The sequence below is a fragment of the Melospiza melodia genome, chromosome 1, assembly GCF_035770615.1.
Source record: "Melospiza melodia melodia isolate bMelMel2 chromosome 1, bMelMel2.pri, whole genome shotgun sequence".
Lineage (NCBI taxonomy): Eukaryota > Metazoa > Chordata > Aves > Passeriformes > Passerellidae > Melospiza > Melospiza melodia.
In genome coordinates, this window is record NC_086194.1 from 141887204 (window position 1) to 141906575 (window position 19372).

The following is a 19372-nucleotide window of genomic DNA, read 5'->3' on the forward strand; positions in this document are numbered from 1 at the left end:
TGGCACAGTACAAGCACACAGGAGATAATACCCTTCTGCCAAAAGCCAGCCTTTAATATTTCTGGTGAAGACAGAGCACAACATCATTCCACACATAATTTTAGAAAAACTGATCTGACCAATGAGCAGGAACAGTGACAAACATCTCAGACACCAGGACAGGAAACAAAAGCCCAACTCCACTGCTTGTTTTACAGAAGCAGGTATTGATAATATATGGCAGCACAGTCACTCTCAAGCTACTTGAAGGGACTTAAAAATAAGTTATCATTATATTTTTAATATAAGTTCAATAATTCCCACTACCCTTTGAATGTTAACACAAAGGCAAATCAGCTGATCACAGTTCCCTCTGGGACTGACTGTACACTGCTGTTTTAGAATAATTTCACTAATATTTGCAGTCTGGTCAATCCTGCTGGGAAAGAAGTCCCCAATCGTTCTGGGGGTGGGGGGAGGGAAGGGGTTAGATGTATAGTTACATACATAGAATTATAGGGGATCTTGACTCCAAATGTGGGCAAATAAACACTGTCTTTAACAGTCTTACTTCAAAAGTATTCTCCTCTAACACAATCATGCAAACATCTTCACTTTTTAATATCTCATTTTTTTCCAATTTTTGGAGATAGGATCTTCAAAGAACCATTTATCTGAAAACATTTTATCTGAACCATTTATCTGAAAACATTTCAAATCTGTTTTACGTTAATGATGCCAAGAAGCCTGATGCTGTAATTTTAAATGCTTAATTATTATTTGGGTTTTCTACTTTGAACAAGTGATAGGACTTTTGTATTCTTCAGCACTAGCCCATTTTCTGGGATTCCAGTCCCAAGCTCAAAGTGGCCACAAACTGTGTCCACAGCCAACACATTCAAGGACAGAACGGTATCATCTGGATTTACATTCTTGTTTTTAGCACTTGCTGCACTTTCTCTCTTTGGCTTTATCTGGAGATTTGCTAAAACATACCTTTTGATTCATTCATTTGCAGGGAGCTTTGAAAATACACTCTCTCTGGCAGCTAACACTATAACTGCAACTATCTTCATTATAATAGATTCAGTGCACAGAACCCTTCCCTCCATCAAACCAATAAACAGCCCAAGTTTGCAAAACAGTGCGTAGGGTGCCCCAGATAGTGAAGTGAAGGTAAGGTACCTAATCTGCACAGGTGCATATGTAAATCCCAAACGGCTTCTACCTTTTCAGATTATTTTACAGCTTCAAATGACTTCCTATTAGCATCCATAGGGCCTGTGTCAATTTTGAAAATGGTATTTAGGTGCTTTTTAAAAATCTGACCTGCTCAGATTTTTACCTGATCTTTACATCATTGATGATTATCATCAATTATGTAAAGATCAGACCAAAACTACAGGTCTTTCCTTGAAATCCACCGAGGGTAGAACTTCCCTGGAACTCTCCTCACATGCATACCTCAGTAGTGAGATCCAAGCACTCCTACACTGATTTCCAAATCCAACCTCCACAAAGTGTTTTGTTTTGTTTAAGGCCACTGTAGGAAAATGTTTGAGCTCAGTGTCAACCTTAATACAAGTGTAGAAGTTTCATTTCAGTCTAGTCCTGCCAACAATTCAAACCCATGCACTGGAATGTGCGAGCCACAAGTAAACCTGACTCTAGAGCATCCAGCAGGACCTCTCCTGTGCGTGCAACCCTTCGGAAATGTGTGCATTGGGGAAAGGAGAGACATTTAGAAATGCCACACAATAAAACATTGAAGTATCCATGTATAAAATGGAACAGTTAACGAGTAAACAAATGTGGAGGGGAAAAGAAAATTGTGTAACCATTGCAATCAGAGGAGAACATCACATAGAAACTATATCCTGTGTGAGGTTTTGTTATGGAGCCACTACGGAGGAAAGTTAAGACTCCAAGCCCTGCCAATGTAGCAAGCCAAATATGCCTACAGCCACGAACTGGGACTGATTGTGGGCACTCAACCCTGGCATTTTACATTTTTCTATGATCTTTGCTTTGTGGAAATTCACAGTGGAATTTCCTACTGGACTACCTGCAACTTGTGTTTTGCTTCAGTAAAAACTGGAGGCTCAAGTTATACATGTGTAAACAGCTTCTCTAAATGTTTCCATTTAAACAAATTCTCTGAATAATTTACTGCACTTAAATGGTCAGCAGAAATAACTGTAACTTTCCTAGCCTGGTTACAGAACAATGGCCAAAATACCACATAGTCACTTAAAAATAACAATTTTACCAAAGCTGAATTTTCCTTTAAACCATTTCCAGGCAAAGTCTGCAAAACAATTAACTGGGTAGATAGCATTCATAAATACGAAGCAAGCACTAAAATGCTTTATTCAGAGTTTGTAAAGGCTTGCTTGAAGAATTTGTGTTTAATTATCACAGGTAATTTGAAGCCTGACCTTTGAAAGTATCCAAGCTAAACACCTGTTCTTCAGTAACACTGAGCTGCTGCTTATCAATTACAAATGTCTTTAGAATAATAAATCATAAAGAATGAAAATGCAATTTTTTACTACTTAACTATACATTGGTCCCAATAACTTAATATTAAGGGCTTACAATAGAACATAGCTGAGATCATATACAAAGAGTTTAGAAGAACTTAAGTTAAATAAATGTGTTTTAAAGACGTGTCCCCTGCAGCTAAAGCAGTTGAAGAAACCATTCAAATAAGCAAATAACATTGTTTACATTTACAAATGAAACATCATATGAGTATTTATTGATTTTTTTAAAAAATTCAAAAAATACATTGTAACAGAACAGAATGTATACGCTCTTCAATGAAAGACAAAAACTATGGTTATCATCTGGACCAGAATACAAATACATGCTAACAATTTAAAAATCATTTTGGGTCATTCAGGAAACATGAAACAAGCTAGCTGTTTGGAAATGCAGTAGTCTTCTCCTTTAGTAAATATGCCTGAGAAAGTTAACCTGTAAAGACATCGGCCTTTAAACTCTAAAACACAAAGAGCTTTCTAGGCTGAAATGGTGAAGAGACCTGTGATATGCACCTGATAGGCCACTGAGCCATTTCCCACAGAGATTCTGTTCACTGCTCCACCTCAGCTCAGCCATCCAGCAGTGGCAGAGTTTCACATCAATACCAGGCTTATTGAAGTGAGGTGCTAAAAAGCATGCTAAGATGATGTAAAACCAGCAGTTACATACACAGTGGATAGATGTTAATAATCAAGATTCCGTACCAAATTCCTTGCTTTGTATTAGGGCCAAGCAAAAAGTAGTAGTTTGGTTCAGGGATGAAAAGGACTATATTTTTTGGCTCAAGGTAAGACCCTTTAAAAACAGTTTCTACAAAAGCATCTAGAATCAAAGCATGAGAAAAAAAAAAAAAACAAAACCCAGGACAAACACAACTAATCATTTTACAGTAACCACATACTTTAGGCAAGGAGGACCCAAAACAGTAACATAAGTTGTGCATTGGTTCTATGAAGATAAACCATTACTAGGAGACACAAGCAATCTGACAAGATGTGAAAGTGAGCAGTGAAAACTTCATGGATTGAATTTCTTTTCATCAGAATTAATCTGTTTCTACTGCAGGCAGGTAATAAATGGAACTCAGGAAAACTGAATTCCTATTAGCAGCTTAACTCTACTACAGTGAAGCTGAGGCTGTTACTGTTTCTTTCATTAAGAGACATTCAAATGAATGAAGCAAAAATGACATTTCAAAAATGAAGACCAAAAGAAAGCTGAATGTACATTTTAGACAAAAACAGTGTTAGGTCAAATTCACAACTGGCGATATCTGATGCAAGAAAAAGTAATTTAACTATGCTGCTTATACCAACAAAACATCTGACACTATTTCTTGAATTCTAGCAGCTTTTTTAAAGTCACTCAACAACTGCATACCTTGAAAATTACATGGGACAAAAAAGTTCATTATCAGGCATGCAAAAGGAACCTCCCATTTTTAGAATTTAGTTACATGATTAAATTACATGTGCTAAAGCATACAAAACCAACTCTTCAAATGAAGCAAATTCACAATTCTGAGAAGGGAAAAAACTCCAGACAAAACAAAAACGCAAAACAAAAACCTGTGACAGAAGAAAGTACATTTCTACATATATCTCTGACAGTTCAACACTGTAAAATGAGCCACTATCCGTACACATGTGTAATTCTGCATGTAATGGGATAGGGAAGAGGCTTCCTCTTCCTAACTTCCACACCACAGAAATGACTGGATGTACTACAGAGGCTGCCACTGCCCTATGAAATATAGGGCACTTGGCATTGCTGGATACAGTGTTCAAGGACTCAGGCACTGACCCAGCATGTTTCATCTTACATTCTCTAGTATTGACTATGATGGCAAAAACATTCTGCATTGCTCTGACACCAGCTTGGCTTCTAGGCTGCACCTTGTGAACAAAACACCATTCTCAGGTGTCCTGGTTCCAGCCAGGAAAGGGTTAACTTTTGCAGTAGCCAGGAGGAGACATGACTAGGACCTGGAGGCTATCCTATAACACCTCACATCACTGCTGCAGGGAGGGAGTCTCTTCAGGGGAGAAAGGGGACCCTTCTGGTCAAGTAGCGTGGCAGAGGGAGTGGCTGGGTGTTGTCTATTGGTGGGGGGGTTCTGTGTGATTCTTGCACTCTCTGTCACTAACACTGGTCAAATTCTTATCTCACGGCTGTTTCCAATAAGTTGTTCTTATCTCAACTTGTGATCTTTAACTTTTGTGCTTCCAATTTTCCTCTCCATCCAGTTTAAGGGGTGGGAGGAGGGGGAGGGAGGAGCAAGTGAGTGGCATGTGGTTTGGAGAGTCTCAGTGGGAGCACTAAATTGGGGAGTACCATTCCTAAAACACTACAGCCTTATTGGGCACCCAGTGCGTGGCATCAAGGGTTGAGGTAACAACAGATCTGTCCAGAGCAGCCTGGAAACAAATTCAATCTAAGCATTTGTTGCCTTAACTCCAGAGTCACCGGTCACACTGCTGCTTGGTCTGTTCATGTGGTTGTGGTACCTAACCCTGCATTCACATATTCCCCTATATTCCCATATGTGGTCCTTGTGATGTTCTTTTTCAGAGCAGGGAGAAGGATTGGAGTTGCTTTTTTGCTGTATTATGGGATATCAGTCTATGACTGATCAAGGACAATGAGCATAATTTTGGAAGTATATTCAGTGCTGCTCTCCTACCTTTACTTTAGGCACTGTCTTTGGGAGTCAATAATCACACTCACTCTGTAGAGGAACAGGGGAGGATGATTTTCCCCAGTCTTTCACCTCCTTCTCCTCCTTCAGCTGTTACAACAGCTTTTGAGAATTTTGAATTTCCCTTGGATGTTAAGGAAAGCATGTTCTTGTGGCTAAGACTCACTGTCTCAGTCCACACCATGCCTAGAGTCAAGAAACAGATTTCTAGGAATTTCATTCAGAGATCTGCCCCAAGGGTGGACAGTCATGAGTGGCATGAAATGTGGCAAAAAACGAAGCAGTTTTTTAAAAAAACCTTCTGCTCCAGTGGTTTGGAAGTTCATCCCTGAACAACTACAGGACCTTGCTAAAGTGACAGAATATTTGCAAGGAGCATGCTGTGGCAGCTCAGGAAAGGGGCAACTTATTGTAGCGTGCTGGGCCTGGCTACTCTTTACTGGACACAGTTCAATACTGGACAGCACCCTCAGGGGAAAGAGGAAGAAAACAGACCTACAGGCACTGTGGCCTGATTTGCAGGTGAACCCAAGGAATCGCCTGTGCCAGTAGTAGTTGTCCCTTTAAAGAAGAAGAAAACCAAATCAGCTCACTTAGTGAGGGATAAAGAGGAAGCAGAGCTCTCACAACAGGAGGAAGAGGCAGGGCCAGAGATAATCACCTGATCCCTATTTCCAGCTGTATTGAGTTTGCGTGGCCTAGGTTTTGGGGGGGCTGGCAGGGAGGGGCTACAAGGGTGGTTTTTGTCAGAAGTTGCCAGAAGTTCTCTCCATGTCCAGCAGAGCCAATCCCTGGCAGTTCCAAAGATGGATGTGCTGCTGACTAAGGCTGGGCCAATTAGAAATAGTGGTAATACCTCTGAGAAAACATATTTAAGAAGAAAGATAAATTAAAAACTGTTGTGCAGTTGAAATTGTCGCTGGAAAAGGATGGAGTGAGAACATGTAAGAAAAGCTCTGCAGACAGCAAGGTCAGTGCAGAATGAGGAGCAGGAGGTGCTCCAGGCACCAGAGCTGGGATCCCTCTGCAGCCCACGATGGCCATGGTGAAGCAGCTGTGCCCCTGCAGCCCATGGAGATCCATGGGGATGCAGGGATTTGCCTGCAGCCTGTGGAGGAGCCCCACAGTGGAGCAGGGGGTGCCTGAGAGGAGGCTGTGAGCCCATGGGAGACCTGTGGAGGGAGGGGCCCTGCTCCTATACTGGAGCAGCCTGGCCTTGAAGGACTGCACTGCATGGAAGAGTCACCCATGCTGCAGCAGCTTGGGCATGGATTGTATTGCCCATGGGATGGACTCACTCTGCAGCAGTTTCGGGAGGACTGCATCTCATGAGCTAGACTCATGTTGGAGAAGTTCATGAAGAAGAGTCTCCTGTGGGAGGGACCCCATAGCACAGCAGGGGAACAACTCCTCTCTCTCTCACACACCCCACTGTGATGGGCCAGAGGCCTTGTGCATCCTTGGCATAGACTGCCTCAGGAGTGGGTATTTCAAGGACCCAAACTGACATGCAGTACACCTGGAACCAACTGCCCAGGGGTGGAAGCACATTCCCACCATTTGCCATGGAATGATCCAGACTGCATTGGAAGAGAGTGAGGCTTCATAACACTTGCAATATATTGATGACATCATTGTGTGGGGCAACCAAGCAGAGGAAGTTTTTGAGAAAGGGGAGAAGATAATCCAAATCCTCCTGGTTTTGCCTTAAAGCAAAGTAAGGCTGGTTTTGCCTTAAAGCAAAGTAAGGTCAAGGGATCTGCCAGGAAACCCAGGCTTTAGGAATAAAATTGTAAGATGGATGTCATCAGATTCCAATGGCCATGGTCAACAAAATAACATCTATGTCCCCACCAACCATCAAGAAACAAATACAGGTTTTCTTAGGAGCTGTGGGCTTTTGGAGAGTGCATATTCCAGAGCTCAATCAGATTGAAAGCCCTCTATATCTTATGATGCAGAAGAGGAATTATTTTAAGTGGGGTCCTGAAAAACAAGCTTCTGAACAAATTAAGGAAGAGATTGTTCATGCAATAGCTCTTGGGTCAGTCAGGACAGGACAAGATGTGAAAACTGTGCTCTATACTTCAGCTGGAGAGAATGGTCCTTCCTGGAGTCTCTGCCAAAAAGTACCAGGGGACACTGGAGGATGACTCCTGGGATTCTGGAGCTGGGGATACAAAGGACCCAAGGCCTGCTACACAACAACTGAAAAAGGGATACTGGCATCTCAGGAAGGGGTTCAAGCTGCTTCAGAAGTGATTGGCACTGAAGCACAGCTTCTTCTGGCACCCTGCCAGTGCTGGGCTGTATGTTCAAGAGAAAGTCTCTTCCACATGTCATGCCACTAATGCTACATAAAGTGAGTGAACTGCGCTGATCATCTAGTGAGCTTGAATAGGAAACCCAAAAGCTCAGGGATCTTGGAAATCATCATGAACTACCTCCAGGGGTTTAGATTTTTGGGTGAGAACAGTCTGTGCTGTAGAATTGTGTAACATTGGTTGCTGAATGATACTGTATGCTATAACTGTGATGGACAAGGAGTATGGACTGCTCCAGATGCACCAGTAGTGAACTCGTGATGCAGCCTGCAACCAGCTGACAGCACACCAGCCCTCCTGACCTAGAATACATCTATGATGTGTCGCCCTGTTCTTCTAAGTTCTTCTAAGACTTCTGATGTTTACATTTTTGTAATGGAGTTTCTCACACACTTTTCATGTAAATAGTGATTGTTTTGCATTCCTTTCTGGAGGAAGAGAAATTTGATGGACTGTTGGTTTGACCAATGTGGCTGGAGAGGTGGCAATTTCATCCTCCAATCCACGGTCACTTTTGAAAGTCTATAAATATTGGAGTTCAGAAATAAACTTCCTTCTTTTTACCTTGGACATTTCAGCTTGTGTGTGTCGTTCATTTCGTGTCCTGTTGCGACACCGATGGGACCCACAGCCATGGACCAAATGAACTCAACAGACATCTTGGAGGAACAGCCAAAATTGACTAGGGAAATGATACCTCTGCTTGTATATACATATATATAAATGGAATGTGTAGGATCTGGGCATGCAGGATGGTATAGAACAAGGGGTGGGTAATGTCCTGGTTCGGGCCAGGACAGGGTTAACTTTTGCAGTTGCCAGGAGGGGCCATGGCTAGGACCTGGACATTATTCTATACCACCTCATGTCATTGCCATGTCTGGGGGAGGGAGTCTCTTCCAGTTGAGTAAGCGTGGCAGAGGGTATGGGCAGGTATTGGCTGTTCTCAGGGGGTTTCCAGGGGAATTGTTCACTTCTTCTGCCCCCTGTCATTAGCATTGTTGCTGTTACTGTTCTTTTCCTTATCCCATTGCTGTTTCTAGAACACTGTTCTTATCATAACCCACGACATTTACCTTTTTTGTTTCCAATTCTCCTCTCCAGCCCACCACAAGGGGAGGTGGGAGTGGGAAGGGGAGAGTGAGTGAGTGGCACTGGTGTGGAGAGTGTCAGTGGGACACTAAATTGGATAGTACCATTCCTAAACCAAAACATCAGGTTACATTTAAGAGGTGAAGGGTGGGAAGCAAAGAAACTACTTGAATGACCTGGCCTAGAAGACAAATGCAAAGGCAAGGTGGTGCATCAGTAGCTTCTGGATCAGAGTCGAAGGGAGAAACCAAGAGGTGAAGACTCTCAAAGAAGTGCAAGTTAAAAGCATAATTTAAGCCTGTAATTATTTAAGGAGAAGAGACATAGGAGGAAAGATGGGCTGCAGTAAGATAAATGTAAGGTGGAAATCTGTATCTCCTGGGCCCAGAAACTGCCTCAGACACCAGCTAATTTTACAAGCTAAGTTACATGCATGCCCACATTCAAGAGGGCAAGAGTGAAACCTTGATGGCAACGCTACGACTCTGGCTGAAGAGCTTCATTTTCCCCCTCCCATACCTGAAAGCCTTGAATCCTTGCCAAATATTCCAGCTGTTTTGAAGGCTGCACTGTAGAACAGGGGGAAGCAGGAGATATTCCTTTTAGACCTATGGCTTCGGCAGTTGGGGACGTTCCATTCATGAGAAGTTCCCTGGCAATGGTGGCCGTGCTATTTGTGGTAGGAGATATGCTGAAGAAAGAGCTGGAAGTCTGGCTCATTTCTTTGGATGGCATATAGCTTACAGTGGTACCAGGGGCTGATTTGTTGCGGCTTGCTTCCATCTCTTGATATACGTCAGGAGAGAGATGGAGTATTCCCTTTGGTGCTGAAAACAAAACCAAAGATCATTCTCATTACTTTGGAATGGGTTTGACATGTAGACAATTTTCATTAGCATATTTTACAGTGAAAACCAAAGTAAGAATTTAGAAGCAGTATATATATATTTCTTTTTTACACTAACTGTAAATGAAGTCACCTAATATATTTAGAAACTAAGCAGATCTGAAGGGGCCCTCTTCTTCCTCTTCCCCAACTCTTTCTTTTTAAAATGGTACAAACCTTAACTTTAAAAGTAAACTGTGGATAGCATACAACACACAATATGAACAAAAAAAATGTTTGGAGACCTACAAACCATGAGGAAGAGATGTTACTTCAAAATAGTAGCACAATCATTATTTCCGTACATTCTGTTACCTCCTATCTGATACAATAATTTAGGCTATGTTTTTCACAAATAATTGAAACTAGTCTATATCAGCACTGTTGCCACCAGAAGTAGTTTAGGTTTTTTCTCCCACCTCCAGCTGGTGCTTGTACTCCCCAGCTGCTCTCTTGCCAGCACCAGCACCTGCAGGCCCATGTAGGGATGTCCATGAGAATGAGCTGCTGGAGGTATTGGCTGTTCTCAGGGGGTTTCCATGTGAATTGTTCATTTCTTCTACCCTCTGTCATTAGCATTGCTGGAAGGGCAGTGTGGTTCCTTGCAGTAGCAGCAATGCCTTGAGTTCTGGCTTAAAGAGTTTGCTGAATCACAACAGCAGCCTGGGGCTAAAAAATCTTAAATTGCCCTGCAGCCAGTGTTACTGTGCTAATGACTCTGATGTGACTGACTGCTCTGCAGTGAAAAGGAATTTATTTATTTATTTAGCTGCATATCCTACAGTTTTCGTCCTATAGTTTTCAAATAGCTACTTGCCTTTGAGAACATTTATACTGAAAAAGAAAAGCATCTATGTGTCCTACTTAATATCAACAGGAGTTAAGGTAAACATTGAAAAAGCTAGATTTATTTATGTGAGTAAATTCTAAATATTTCCAGTGAGATGTAAATTAGGGATAATTTATCTACATTTAAACATTTTGAATACCTTTTCAGAAAATATCTCAACCCTAAACCTGCTTGGAAACAGAAATACATACTTGAGCAGTTTTGCTGATAGTCCTGTGCATGGAAATGTGCAGAATTAAGTCTGAAGTTTGCTAGTTTTCTTACACAATGGAGCATTTTTTGGAAACACAAATAACCAGTTGGCTGATACTAGAGGGAAACCTTTTTCTTATTATTAATGCATCAGAAAATGAGCTTGAAATGTGTAATTTCATATTAAGAACATACTTTAATCTTCTAGCATATAATGTGAGTGAACCTGAGCCATATGGCATTTCATGCTAGGGATAATAAACCTGTTTGTTAACTGATTTAGTAATACCAAGAGAAATCAAAGGGTTCAATGTTTAATTCATTTGCAGTACATATTAAATTAATCTCAGAAAGCAGAATAAATTCAAAGAAGAGGAGGAAATTAATTTCCAGTACCTAGGAAAGAATCCTTTAATCCTAGAAGTGCAAGTAGTACTTTTAAATAAAATGACTACCACAAGGAGAAGACTCAGAAAATATTACCTGTAATTAATATCCTCATTTTCAACTACATGGTGAAAATGGAACTTCCTCAGTGCCGACTCAGCAAACTGCTTACAGGTGAATCTTTTAATTGATCTACTCCTACATTTGGCTTTTAAATTCATATTGCTTTTAGAAATATGGAACACATGCTTATATCATTTACAAAGACATATCTGTTATTCACCTGATTGCTCTCCCCACCTACCTCCATAGGACTGGGGAGTCTGGTTGGATTCTGAACATTCAGGCTGCTTTTACCTAGTTTAGAACCAGCTCCAAATGCAGCACACTGAGCTCCAGAGCTAAGCACAAATTCAAGACAATGCTGCTGGGAAGTATGGAGGATAGGATCCCTAAAATTTCTTTTTCTCTGTCTGGGACAATTTCAAACATAATCTAATAGATAAACAACTGTGTAAATACACAGCATTATTTTATGGCACATAATCATTGTATGAGAAGAGAGATTTGACACACTTTTCCTGAGGCTGTAACCTCAAAGGCCTACCTCTGCCTGTATTTTTAAAGTCTTACACAAGATGTAAGAATAATGAAAACTGAAAAAAAAAGATAATGCACATCTTGATAGTTGATGTTAGGTTACAAAACCAAACAGCAGTAAAAATACTGAGTGGCAGGTGTCCACCACCTCCTAAGAACTGCCCACTGTAAATCGGATTTCCCACGAATATTTCAGAAACAGAAATGTAAACTGAACAAAAGATAAAACAGTCTACTTGTTTAGAAATAACATGATATTAGCCCTCCTAATAAATTTTAGAAAAACATAGTACAATGTTAACTTTAAAAAAAGTTTAAAGAAGTTTAAAATCAAGTCCAGTGCTGCAGATGTCTGTTCCATTGATGTAATATTACTTAAAACAAACATTTTACATGCTTTCTCAGCCATTTCACTGTTTTTACATGATCCACCCAAATATCTAACTGCTGTCTGGAACAATGGTTTGGAATACTTCCAGATTACTAAGCTTTCTAAATGTTAAAATAACTAATATGCAGCATATGATGAATAGAAAGATATTGAGCAGAGTATAGCAAATGCTCTTAAAGTACTGACTTTAATGGTGATGTTAAATTAATAATAGTACTTTTACACTTTGCAACACCTTACTGCTAAAGACTTCAAAGTGCTTTATAAGCAATAATTAATTTAAATCATACATTGGCTCTGAGAGGCAGATATTATATTACCATCATTGATTATCTCTGGAAACAAAGTAATGTAATATTCTAGACATTACATTAATGTAGTTGCAAGATATTAACTTTTTATATTCAGGGCCTATGTTTCACAAAGCTTCTTACAAACATGTTTTAAAAGGCCAATAAAAACTTGGTCTCTTTGAAAACTTCTATAAAACATACATTAATTGTAATTAATTATCTATTTTTAATGTATTACTGAGGTTATTTTATATATCATTCCTCACTGTTGCCTGCTTACTTCAACTCTGCTGTATTATAGGAAAGTGTGTAAATATATTTAGTTACAGTAGTAGAGTTATCAAATGACAAGGGATAAAACAACAACAATAGAGGATTAAGTGCAAGAACAAAAGATCCCTTTATAAATTATCTTTATTTGTCTTCTAAAAATCAGTTGATTAAAAAGCAGGGGAAAAAGTAATACTATCCTCTAACACCCTTATGCATTGCGGGAGAACATCTCCAGGCAAACATTTTCATTCATTTTTACTTTTCAGCTAAGAAAAAAACTTAGACTTTTGGGTCCATTAAATATTTATCCCATACCATACTTCACCATACTCCACAGGAAGAATCATAACTATTAGGAGTCCCAGGATCTATAATAGACCAACAACACTTCACCTTCTGGTGGACATTAACTTCGAAGCACATTTATGAAACATGTTAAAATAATTTCCATTTATATTATTTAAACCTGTGGGCAAATGTGCTACAAAAATATGCAGGCTAGCTATGCAATGTAATCACTAACATTTAAAAAACATGTCTTACTCATCATTGGCAGTAATTGTTTGCAGTCTCTCACAATCTTCTGAAGTCTATGAAAACACACCAAAGACCTTTCTTACCTAAGAATAAATTTCTTCATCTTCCATTGTCTACTTTTGCTGTCCCATACTGAATAATAGCAAAATAGCTTGGACTCCAAGGTAAATGTGTGAATCAGATATAAGATGGCCCAACAAACCCTCCCAAGCCTTGCCCTGGAAATGTCATCTCGGAGCTTTGATTGTACCTTTTTTTCACAGCAGCCACAATAGAGACAATCTTTAAAAGCTCTGTTTGCGTGATATTATTTTTATCCCTAACCCTTTCTCTTCAGTGTCCCCTTGGCTGGGAAGACAGGGGGACATTTCCACAAATGGGTCCTCCACTTTCTGGAGTTTGGATAAACAAAACTAATCATTAGAAAACTGTCTGCATGGGTAATGGGGTGAAAACAACAACTGACAATATTACTGAAAAAGCCTCAATGTAATAAGACTCTGCAAAAATGGAATTTGCTGATACAGGAACAGTGACAAGTTACCCACAGCAGTGGGCTACTAAATTAAGAAAAGTTCAGAGTGATGACAGCATTGCCTGCACACTCACAGCTATTAGAGCCTGCACAGGTACCACTGGTGTCCTATTTCCAATTTTCTGTTTCTCTCAGGAAGAGCAGAAAACATTTTAAGTTGAGATTTCAATTTTAACATTCAACTCCACAAGATGGCCTACAGAATCAGGCTTGTGTTGTCAATCTGCATATATATATATATGTATGTCAGTGCTACTTTTCTATACTTAATCACCAGTGTAGGGATACTCTTCCTCTGCCTTCACTCAATGACTTCTCTGGTTCAGGGGCATTCATTGACTTCTAACATTTATACTTGGTTTAAACCTCAACTTTATTCTTTCTTGGATAATACAGTTCTCTCCCCAAATTCTTGCTTATCCTACAAAAAAGCTATACTTGTTCATGTGTCAGAAGCAGTGCCAGCTGCAATACGACTTCCCCTGACCCTGATGAAGAGCACATACTCTTCCCTGCACTACAGTCAGTGATAAGGGACATGGTACAAAGGAGTTTTCATGTCTTGTGCAATGATGCAGAGTAAACAATGGTATGATTCTGTATATGATATTCTCATGAATTAAGTTTAGCACCCTGGTATCTGAAATAAGCCATCACCAGATGAAGAAAAGACTGTTCATAAGGAAATAATCAGTATTTTTGGAACAGAATAAAATACTCGATAGATAATCATCAAAAAGCTTTCAGATTATGTTATCTGTAGTCACATTGAATAAAGCCTTCTTATAATGTGGTACATAAAATACAGGGAAAAATTTTCTAGTAAGGCTGTAAGAAGGAAAAATTAGAACTGGATCTAATCCTGATTTCACAATTTTGTACATTAAAATGGACAAGAATTTAAGAGGTATGAGGAATACTCAAACACAAAAATTACTCCCTAGAACTGGCAGGTTCTCAACAGGCCCTGAAATATGGCCCATTACAAATCTACTGACATAAAAAAAGAAAAAATGAGAGAATTTACAAAACCAAATAACTACTTCAATAACAAGACTGAAAAATGTAAACATTATAATAATAAGAAATTATGGTTTTATACCCCACTCAGTGTAAAAGGCTATGTAAAAGGCTATTTATATACTAGAATATTTTCAAATTTCATTCCCTCAGTAGGAACTCAGAAAAGGTCAGTCAGACAATTGAACAGGCAAATAGTATGGCCATTACGTTCTCAGCAATTGTCTACACACAATTTTGGCATGAAATACCAGGCTGCAATCATTACTTACTTAACACAGCTATCTGTGGTATTTCTAAGTTACCAGCTACTGCAATATTCAGACATGAAAAAATGTTCTGTCATTACACAATGTCTTTCAGTCAAAAGATCTCGTCTACATGACCTTAAACAAACTGATGTTATATAAAGCTGCTCATTAAAATACAAGCTTTGTTTAACCTTAAAATAACCATGGTACTGAGGTATATACTATTTAGTTCTTCATAAAATCAGGTCTTGATATCCCTAATTTTGCTGGAGTATTTTCTGTATGACCAAAACAGAAATTGCAGTAATGCAGGACTTAAATTGTATGCATTTCTAAATTGTATACATTTGGCATTTAAGGAACATGAGGTAAGTCTTTTGAATTCACCTCAGCTTCACTCCTGCTTGAATGCATAAGATTTTGGTTAAAAAAAAAGACATAGTGTTTGCAGTGGGGAATTTCTACAGGATATTCTATGATATATTCCAATAGACAGATGAAACATCTACACTGTAAGTGTTACATGATAATTCCTGCATCATAATTTTCCAGCAATATGTCCATGTAATACATACCCAAAGATTAAGATTGAGCTGGTTCAGGAAAAAAGCAAGCAAAATACAGAAGGAAGGTCAGTATTCTTAGCAGTAAAGAGGATCAGCAAATTTGGAGCAGGAGCAAATCAAGCTAGTGTGCTGGCAGATCAAGGTGCTTGTAACAGCTGCTAGAAAGTGATATTTGTGGAGGTAAAGCAATTTAGGAGAGTGCCTGAGTGCAACTGGAGGCAACCTGTGCAGGCAAGACCATTCATTAAGAGATTAGGAGGGGAATGAGAATGGTGGTGATGAAAACAAAGGCCTGACCCACATGGAGAAGAGAAGAAATAATGAGCAGATCTACTAGCCAAGGACAGAGGGGCTGCTGAAGCTAAGAAGGCCAAGGGGGCCATCAACAAGCACAGCAAATGTGTGAGTGAGGAGGAAATCAGAGGAGAAAGCTGTGTTTGATGTTGAAAGGGCACAAAGGAAAGAGTGGAGAATTAAGTTTTAGCTCTGTCAGCAACTAAATTTCACTTCAGGAGATTCACTTTTTCAAGGACATGATTATCCTAGACTAAGGGTGAGGTACATGGTGGGTTCCAGGTTGGAGGGAGGGGTGTTGGAAAAGGAGAAAAGACTCCAGAAAATATTTAGAGTAACACCGTACTGAGGTGAATGATGTGATACTGCTCCATTTTCTCACCTGAAGACAGAATACCAAATGCAGATACTTAGCATAATTACATAATTAAATTTGAATTGGAGAGTTAACATCAAAAAAGAGCTCTGCATTTCTGCTTCATGCGCAGATTTTTCCAAAGGAACAGACTAGCAACCTTGAATAAATGCAGTTCATATCAGCCTTTTAGGAGACTGATAAAAACAAAAGGATGCATTATCTAAAATCATCTCTACCCATAGAGCTGGCTGTCTCCTGCCATGGTGTCTGCTTCCTCTTTACACATTTCATACATCAAAATCTTGATGGCTAAGCAGTCTCCCAGACAGGTGACTTGAGCTTCTTCTTGTCTTGAGGGCACCCAAACCACAGATCTCATAGCCCAAGTCTGTATTTCTCACATATGCACAATCTGTGCTACTCAAGAACCAGGCAGCAGGTTTCTCACTAATCTTTCTTTTTAACCTGTATCTAAAATATGCAGAATATCTGGAAACCAGCCAGAGAACACCTGAATACACATCTGCACTTTCATTCACAAGAGTTTCAATCAACAGGCAAACTCCAGTCATGATTACTTTAGATCACTCCTTCCCTGTGAACTTCCTATATTTTAATAGCATTTGATTGTTCCTTTTTTGGCTGCAAATCATGTTAGATAGACATCTCCAAAAGGCAGCTGCCATTATCCAGATTACTCTGCACGCCATGAATACTCTCCTTCTGCTGAAGAAGGAAACTAAGTCTCCAATGCTCTGGGCACATGCTTAAAACACTAGGCTCTTTATAAACACACATTGCACTCTAAACTCAGCACAGAAATCATCATCTCTGAAGATGCAAACCTTGCAGAACTGTAAGCACTTAATTAAGCATCTCTAAAGGGGAAATGTGGGAAATAGAGAAGGACCACTTGCAGTCATTGTCTTATGCTCCAGAGTTGAGCCCAAATCCCACTCACACATAAAAATGCTAATTTGGCTCTTGTCCCTAGTTCTCAAAACAGCAAAGAAAAAATAACACTCTCTTCCCTGTTTTGTTAATATGTTTTTTAATATTAGGTGGTTTAGAAGTTTTTTCAACTATCAAATAAATGTAAGCTGCATTTAACTGGTATTACACTGGATAAAATTATTTTCATTGTTAGAGGAAACTGAAAAATAACACATCAGTTATTAATAATGCCAAATGCAGCATGGATTTCCTAGTTTCAGTAAATTAGGAAAGAAATAAAATTGAACAAATCTCCTCTGCTTCTAAATTTAATTTTCCAGTATCTTCAGTTAGAAAGAAAATTTAATTAGAAAATTAGCAAATCAACTCAGTAGTTAGAGAGGCAAGGTATTATTTAAACATAACCAGCTGTGATAAGAGCTAGAACAGGCTGTGAGATATAAAGTGAAGACAAATGGCTCAGCTGAAGGAACTACTCCATTGATGGTATAAGGCTCACCTGACAATTTGTTAGCTAAAAAAATCCCCACAAAACAGAACAAAAATATCAAAATGAACAGATGGAAAACTATTGTTCTGTGGCCTTTCACTGAGTAAGTGGTGTTGTCAATCCCTTTACTGTGGTTCCTAGTCAGAATGGAAAATAATCAGCAAACATTTAGTGATGTATCAATGTAACTCCTAGCAAAAGTGCATTACAATTGACACAGTTGAGTAAATTTGGAAGCAATTCAAAAGCCAAGTCCAATGCAACAGCAGTACTTAGTAAGTAAAAATGCACACAATCCACTATAAATCACCTTTGAAATATATCCAAAAGAATTACATATTTCAGCAAAATATAACACACAAACATTCCAATGAAAAATGCCCAAATTACAACACAAAAAATTTATTCCAAAACTGTAGACTTCTGTTCCTGCTATGGAAACACAGGGGTGTTAAATTATCTACTGGAAGTCTTCACCAAAATCCCCAGTTGAAAAACAAACAATTAGAGGACTAGATAAAAAAATATCTTTCTGAAGCTGCTGAGGACCAGAATTACAAAGTTCAAATAAATTTTGTTTCCTTCAGAGTGAAGATGTATTAGTATGCAAAATTTCATAAATATATAATTTATGTTGCATTTATCTTCTCCAAAAAGCTGGTGAAGAAACTTTTAAGTAGGGATCTGAATGTAAATCTTTTTGTATTTTTTATATTTCTTAATTTATATTTCTTAACTTATATTGAAGTAGAGTTTTAAAAATAATAAAAAAATGTTATTTACAGAAAAATACAAAATTTTCTGATTACAGACTTAAGAAACTCTTCAGAATATCTATTTGTTTTTTTCTTTTCTTTTTCTTTGTTTTTTTTTTTTTTTTTTGTCACTGAGAACAATTGTATGAGATCAAGTATCTTTGTTCCTTAGGAGATCATCTGCTCCTGCTGCTCATTTACCATCTGAAATCATAATCATCTGTTGGTGACAATCTAATCATCTTCCCAGTAACTAATTGTGATGTCACAAACAAATGGTTATGATTTCAGGTGGTGAACAAACAGCAGGAGCAGATGTACTCCAAAGAACAAAGACTGTAAAGTCATGCACCAATCCCTAGTAATAAAATGTTAGGCAAGAAAAACAAAGAGTTTGTCCTTTACAGAGAGGTAGGATTGCTCTGTGTTTTTTTTAAATTATCAGATTTTCAGTACTTTGTGACTCCCAGAATTGTTAGAAATAGGTTAAGGAAACCTATACAATGGAAACCTCAAATTGGAAAACCTGTAAAAACAGTTATGGTCATTTTTTTCCTTCTTTGAATTATAATATCTATAAACACAGTAACATTTTACTTTTATTTTTATACTGTTTTTAATAGCTTATCTACAGTTTCTCCTAGAACATATCTTGTATGGTGTTTGTTATTACCCTATCCAGAAATACAAAACAAAAATATGTTCCCATGAAAATGCACTTGCAATAGAATTGTTTATTTGTTGCATGTTTTGTTTCTGTTGATAACTACTTAAATCAAGAGAGATAAATGAGATTCTGTTTACAGTAAACATCTTCTATATGGGCTGCAAATACGTCTGGTCTGCTCACAATTTATCAAAGTCTCTTCCAGAAGCATAAGGGAAAAAACCTCAATGTTCTTGCCATTTCACATGTGAAGAATATCAAAGATATCCCAAACCAAGAAACCAATAGCTTTGTGTTTCATCTTTCTTTGAAATTGTGAAATGAAGAAGACAGGTAAAGAAGTAAACCTGTTGGAAGAAGCTTTGCCAGTGAGTTGGAGGAACAGAAGTGAGGTTTGCCACATGGATAATGCAAGAGTAACATGATAGAGGGC

The 19372-nt window shown here is 38.7% G+C and overlaps 1 protein-coding gene across 3 annotated transcripts in view; it reads right to left on the reverse strand.

Annotated features, from left to right (window-relative positions):
* STAU2 (staufen double-stranded RNA binding protein 2) overlaps nt 1-19372 on the reverse strand; it is a 168792-nt gene that overhangs the window by 73723 nt on the left and 75697 nt on the right. For all 3 annotated transcript variants that reach the window (XM_063170364.1, XM_063170355.1, XM_063170373.1), the window contains one exon: nt 9160-9467. In XM_063170364.1, coding sequence (XP_063026434.1) covers nt 9160-9467 — 308 coding nt within the window. The remainder of the gene's footprint in view (nt 1-9159; nt 9468-19372) is intronic.